The sequence below is a fragment of the Mchenga conophoros genome, linkage group LG23 (assembly GCF_057382185.1).
Source record: "Mchenga conophoros isolate Kocher_MC1m ecotype Shallow Benthic linkage group LG23, M_conophoros_male_GT1.1, whole genome shotgun sequence".
NCBI classification, from domain to species: domain Eukaryota; kingdom Metazoa; phylum Chordata; class Actinopteri; order Cichliformes; family Cichlidae; genus Mchenga; species Mchenga conophoros.
Genome location: NC_140547.1, coordinates 18355084 through 18361452, shown reverse-complemented (window position 1 = coordinate 18361452; position 6369 = coordinate 18355084). Strand labels below are relative to the sequence as shown.

At 41.8% G+C, this 6369-nt stretch overlaps 1 protein-coding gene across 1 annotated transcript; it reads right to left on the bottom strand.

Annotated features, from left to right (window-relative positions):
* Positions 1-3436: 3436 nt before the first annotated feature.
* On the bottom strand, positions 3437-5398 carry LOC146546974 (claudin-24-like). Its single transcript, XM_085264047.1, has one exon. The coding sequence runs from the start codon at positions 5257-5259 to the stop codon at positions 4594-4596; it is 666 nt and encodes a 221-aa protein (XP_085120173.1). The 5' UTR covers positions 5260-5398; the 3' UTR covers positions 3437-4593.
* Between the last annotated feature and the right edge of the window lie 971 nt (positions 5399-6369).

Here is a 6369-nt window from a genome sequence, read left to right as displayed (position 1 = left end):
CAGACAATGAGGACCTAATTCACTTACGCATCAGGAACTGACATGCTAGAAAATCAGTCTAGCTACCCTACAAAATATACACAAATAATTATTAGTTAGGTTGCAGTAAAACTTGCATGCTATAACTACTCCAGTCACTTCTACTCAGGCTCAGGACTCTAACAGAGTTTGTGATGTTCAGAGAGTCATGGTAAAATAAATGGCCTGCATTTGTATAGCGCTTTTCTAGTCCATAGGACCCCAAAGCGCTTAAGTCATGTAAATGAGTCATGTAAATGCATATCATTTATAAGATGATTAGAAACGTCACACCAATGACCACCTTAACTCAAAAACACACGGAACTAATTCAGGCACAACTGCCTGATTTTGTTTTTAATAAGGTGTCATCTGCATTCATTCGCTGATCCCTCTTGGGTGACACAGAGTCTCACTCACTGAGTTGGAGCTTGGCACGCCGTTGTTGGAGGAGGGCGCTCTTTTCACCCCTCACCCTCCTGTTCCAATGCATCTTTATGGTTATTGCTGTGGTTCTGGAATCTTCTCATGATGACTAGTAGGGCCCCAAACCGCACGACCTTTGATGTCAACCACTGCCTGGGCTGTCAGCTACGCCATGAGTGTTTCCTATGCTCTTGCTCTTGACGAAGGCGGTCGCACTTTTCTCCTCTCCTCCTCTCCCTTAGCCTCTTGTGTCCTTGTCTAGTCTCATGTTTTTTTATATTACTTTTCCCTGGAACACTCTCTCACAGTCTGCTCTCTAAAACCTAAAAGAGGAATTATGGATGTGATCAACTGGTCCCTAAATGTAACTGACACCCCTTTCTCAACGAGAAGTTTGGGCTTGGGTGAGCCTGAGTGCTGAAGATATCTACCTATTCAGAACCATGATAACAGGGTTCTGGCTGATCGGAGTTGGCTTGGCCCTGACTTATTGAAGAATTAAGAAAACGGAACCAGCTGTTCAAACCCCCACAAGGCTGCCAGCTAGGATTGGAACGATGGGAGAGGCGTGAGTTTCTCAAAATGGGCTCATTGAGTCAGCACGGATAAGATCTTGGAAAGGCTTATGGCTGCCGTGAATACTCAGAATAAGATCTCTGAGTGCAGACTGGATTACATCTCGGAAGGGCTCACTCGGAATAACACCTCTGAGCGCAAATTGGATGACATCTTGGGGAGGCACACTGTCGTGAGTTCTCAGAATCGGCTCTTTGAGCACAAGAATGACAACATCACAGAGCGCAAGTATGGCGAAGCTTGCGGCTCTCCAACGGGAGATTGAGAGACCAGTGTTGGACTTTAGAACTGCTTTGAAATTCATATGAGCTGTTCGCACTAAAGTAAAAAGCACCATCACTTCATGCGGATACCCTTTCGGTGCCAGCTGCGGTTTCAAGGCTGGAGCCGAACAAAAACTCCCTGATAACGACTGGTTTTAGTCTGTTCCTTCCCATTCCATGCAATGCCACCTGGGTTGGCTGGAAGACTGTTTACTTAGCCTAGCAGGGCGAAGAACACTGTCTCAGCTGAACTCTGGACACGTACACACATACATATACACTGATATGCACACACTCACCCCCCCTCCCTTTAAAATCTAATTAAAACTAATATAAAATTGAAAATCTGAAGTCAAAACGAAATAAAAATAAAAACTAATGAAAATTGCAAAACTATTAAAACCCTGGTCCACATCATCAGTCCAGCCACCGTCCAGTCACATGCATTCATACCAGTCATTGCTGATAGTGGAAAACTGCGCACGAATGTAAATATCCACTGGCAGCAATGTTACAAAAATAAGAACAATTCTTATTGCTTTTGAAAGGGATTGAATCACTACAATCCTTTTAAACACAGGACTTACCATATAATATGGTCAGCATCCTAGGTAGGTGAATTTCCTCAGAAGCCATTGTAATCTAGAGAAGCTCACCTTATATTTGCTCAGAATTAAAGCATTTTATAGCCTTTTACTCCCAATCTTGCAGGCCTGCTTTTAAATCACCAACACACAAAATATCACCCCCAGAGGGATGATACCTGGCATGTTTTTTCCTAAGTGGACTGTTACAAAAAAACATATTAGGCCCGGTTCTAAGTGTAAACCCCCCCAACCCCCCCCCCCCCCCCCCCCCCCAAAAAAAAAAAAAAAACAACAACAAAAAAAAAACAGTCTTTCTCTTAGAAAAAGAAAACAACCCAAACCTAACTGGCAAAATCGGCCTGGTACTAAAACAAAACCCAAAAATCTGCCAGAAAAATCGCAAGAAAAATGTCTTGCTTTCAGGTGAAATAACATGCTGTAGGGGTTAGAACCTGCTATGCAATGCTGCTGCAGTCACTGATTCTGGCTTTAATTAATAACTGATGCTTCCATATTTGTACATGCTGCTCAACCCTTTAAGGTTTAAGGTTTAGGGCAGTGTTGCTGTGTGTTCACATTGTCGACTCTTGAAGTCGACGTCGTTGCTCTCGAACTGCATTTTGTCTTCAGGGAGAGATTGATTGTCCTCGAAGCTTGTTCTTCAGGTTAAGATGTACATGGAGTGATGCTGTGTAATATTCAGCCAAAACACAACTGGATGCGGTTCCAATTAAGTTAAGCTATCATTTTGCTCCGGCCACTGTGCTTGTGGAGGACGTTGATCCAGTTCCGTAGCCACCTGTACTAACACACTAAAACATTTATTTAATATCATTTTCATCACTACTCACTAACACTTTCATTCTCTGATTCAGTAAAAACACCACTTTTCCACATTTAACACCCCTCTTCTCATTATTCATCCCACACAAATCAGCCTCTTTTCTTTGTTGACATCTTTCTTTCTCTTAAACAACACATACTCCATCCATTTGGAGTTTTCAACCAGACCACCTCCAGGGACACAACCTCCTCACAGCTCCTGAGCTCAGCCCCCATTGCAGGCGGGCGTCCCCTCTGCAGCCTTTGCTTCGGTACAAAGTGCTAAAACCCATAAACCCAAGGACAGAAGAGTCCTTCCCACGACAGTCCTTAATTTAGGCATCGTATTTTGAGGTTTTCCCTTTCCGTGGTCCGCTTGAAAACTCCCCCCAAATCAAAAACAGCTCACCGTTGCAGATTCTTTTGCCCACTTCTTTCCTCATAGTTTACTAATTTCCTGCATGTGTGAGTCGCTGAAGGTCTCTCGCGGTTCCCCCTTTTTTGAAAACAAAAACTGTTCTATTTTCATTCATTTTATAAATCATATTTTTTAATTATTTTTTTTGTCTTTAAATATAAAACTCAGTTGTGTTGATTTATGACTGTATTTATATGATAACCTGCCTGAGGTTGTCCTACTTTGTCTGTATATCTGTAATAAGGTTTTAGTGAGTCTGTTTACTCTCTCACATTTTAAATGTCCACAAAAACTTCTTTTACACACATTAAATGAAACTTTGAGTATTTATTTATTATTTGCAGTCATTTGCTGCGCACATTCATACATTCAATCCTTTTTACAAATCATTCATCTGATTGAACAAAACTGATTACAAACAAGTTGAGCAGTTTCATAACTCACACAGACCTTCATGTTTAAAGATAAAAGATATATATCTTTATATTCTATTATCAATAAATCTATTCTCTGCTTCAGTCTGCTTTAACCACAAAAACAACAGTTTGTCTTCCCTTGTCTCCAAATAAAATCAATAAAAGAGATGAAATCCAGCCTTAAGACTAACAATAAAAACTACATAAAGTGTTTAAATGAAATGAATAAAGCAGGAAACCGCAGCAGCTTTCATCTCTTTGGCTCCAGGAAAACTAAAGCAAACATCTCAATGATTGAAACAAAGATAAGTCACCGCAGGGAATAAAACGCTCGACAGATCGTGAAGGTCTGGGTGTGTTGCTCAAATATTGTTCACTGGTTTTTTTTTCTGCTGTTCATAAACATCCGAAATCAGAACTATAAACTGGCATCTCTCATCATTTTAAGGTGATTACATGCAGTCAAATTAACAACAGGACAAAATGATCTGATTTATTTTCTCTCTGATTCTTTAGTTTAAACTACCAAAGCAGTTAAACAGCAAGAACATCTTTGTCCTAGATGTTATTTTTAGATGTTAAATTAAAATAAAAACAAACTCTGATTTAGTCTGAAGCTTTATTTGAGAGAAACGCCATCCCTCCTAACAGATTAAGAAGGAAATTTACATCTGTTTGTGATCAAGAACATTTTAAACTTATATCTTTCAAACCTCTGAAACCATCGAAATTCTATAGAGAAATCATCTGTTTTACTGCAGGTTTGGACTGAACCTCCTGATCTGGTCTCACTTTGTCAAATTAGAGGAGCAACCTCAGACCTCCCTGTTGTTCTATTCAGATCTAGTTGTGACAGTTGTTTGGGTAAAGTTTAGTTTTAAGAAAATTTTTAACCTCTTCTTTGGATACAACCTCAAAATCAGGAATGTAACATCCCTTCTGGAAATTCGCTGAAATACTCCAATCTGATCTCAAGAGCCACAAATTGAAGTGTGGTAGTCCAACATTTAGTTTTAGATGCAGAAAAGGTTGAAGAAGACTTGTAGCAGCCTTTTTATGAGGTGGTCTCAGACATACTCAGATCTGGTTCTCATGGAGTCAGGTTCTAGCTTTGTCAGGACCGGAGGGACATCAACGGGTCTGTTACTGTTTAACTTCTGCACATAAAAACAGGAAATTAGCAGCAGCATTCCTGCAGCTAGATGAAGGACGCCGGCCGTCCAACCACAGAACAGAGCATCCCCAAATTCCCATCGTGGGACCATGTCAGGCACTGACTCATCGAAGAACTGTTCGACCGTCACATGGGCGATGTAGGAAACTGGGATGAGGCCCAGGATCCCTGCCACCAGCCACAATGCCCCACTGGTTGCCTTCAGGGCCCTCTTACAGCTCACGTCCTCCAACTGTTGCCGGCAGCCGTTGACAAGGTGGAGGCTGGGTATGGCAAGCAAAAGCCCCAGCATTCCTACCCCTAGCGCTGTGCACATGAGGATCCGGGCTAGCTTGATCTCTGGTCGCAGCCCCAGCAGACTGTCATAGGGCCTACACTCCAGTGTTCCCTGCTGATTGAGCACGCAGGTCTCCCAGAGGCCCACCCCAAGAGTCTCTGTGACCAGCAAGTTGGACAGTGTGAGCCATGAGGACATCAGGGTGGTGGCCAGAGAGCAGAGCCAGGCCCCCGCTGAGATCAGAACCCCCACCAGCTCCAGAACACTGATGATAGGGTCCATGATGGTGATGTTGTGGCTTTCAGAGAGTGCTGGTCTTTACCTTGCTGCTGTCAGGAGGTGGGCCAGCTCGCACATCACTGTTTCCAGAGAGACACACTGCAGTCAGGCCCAGTCAGGAGGGTTATCACCCTCCTCTCAAGGCAGAGGCAGAATGTGATTGGTTGACTGGAAACAACAGCATCGCTGTGAGGTCGCCTGTAGACAGGATGTTATGAAAGGCGTTTGAAGTCAGCGATGTCACTTGTTCTGCCTCCCTGCTGCCTTCCTCCTTCCCCCCTCCTCTCTATTTTACACAGCGTCTGTTTGGTCTTCGTTCAGCTGATTGAGATATATCAAAAGGAAACATGCACACACTCCTCCCCACCATTACAGAAACCTGAGTGAGTGAGTGAGTGTGTAATGCAGCATGAATGCAGATGTTCATTGAGAATTTTAACATTTCTAGGCAGGTTACTTCCCCTAGATTCACAACAGCAGTTTGAGAGCTTAATGTTTGATTGGTTAATGATTTTTTTTTTAAATTTCTGACTTAACATTTAAACCTTTAAATAATCTGAGTCTCTGTAATTCAGAAAAATTCAGAAAACACTCAGTTTTACTATAACTTTTTATTCTTAAAGTGTGTCGTTAACCAAACTCCATGAAGGTCAAATAGAAGATCTGCAACTGTCATTCAGAACCCTACAGTCAGAAGTTTTATTCAGATTTGCTGAACTGCTCAGTTTATTTATTTATTTAAGACCTCACATGTAGTCATGCTGCAGTACAGCTATAGAAACATTTCTCCATATTTCCTCCTGAAATACTTTCAACCTATAGATAATGTGCAGGCTTTTGGAGTTTCTGTTCACCAACACAAAACAAGAAATTTTGAAGTATTTTGTGTTGAAAAAACAATTTATTCACATTCACTGTAGGAAACAAAACTTGCAAGAACTGTGTTTTTAATAATGGAGTTCTATGAGGTTTTCATGTGACTTAGAAAGTTAAAAATACTCAGCAGAGTCTGATTGATCATTCAGTCTCATATTTAGATTCTTTGTGGAGACATTTCAGTGTTTAAGAGTCTGTTGATCAGGTGAGCAGCAGGGTGCTCACAGTGAGAGCATC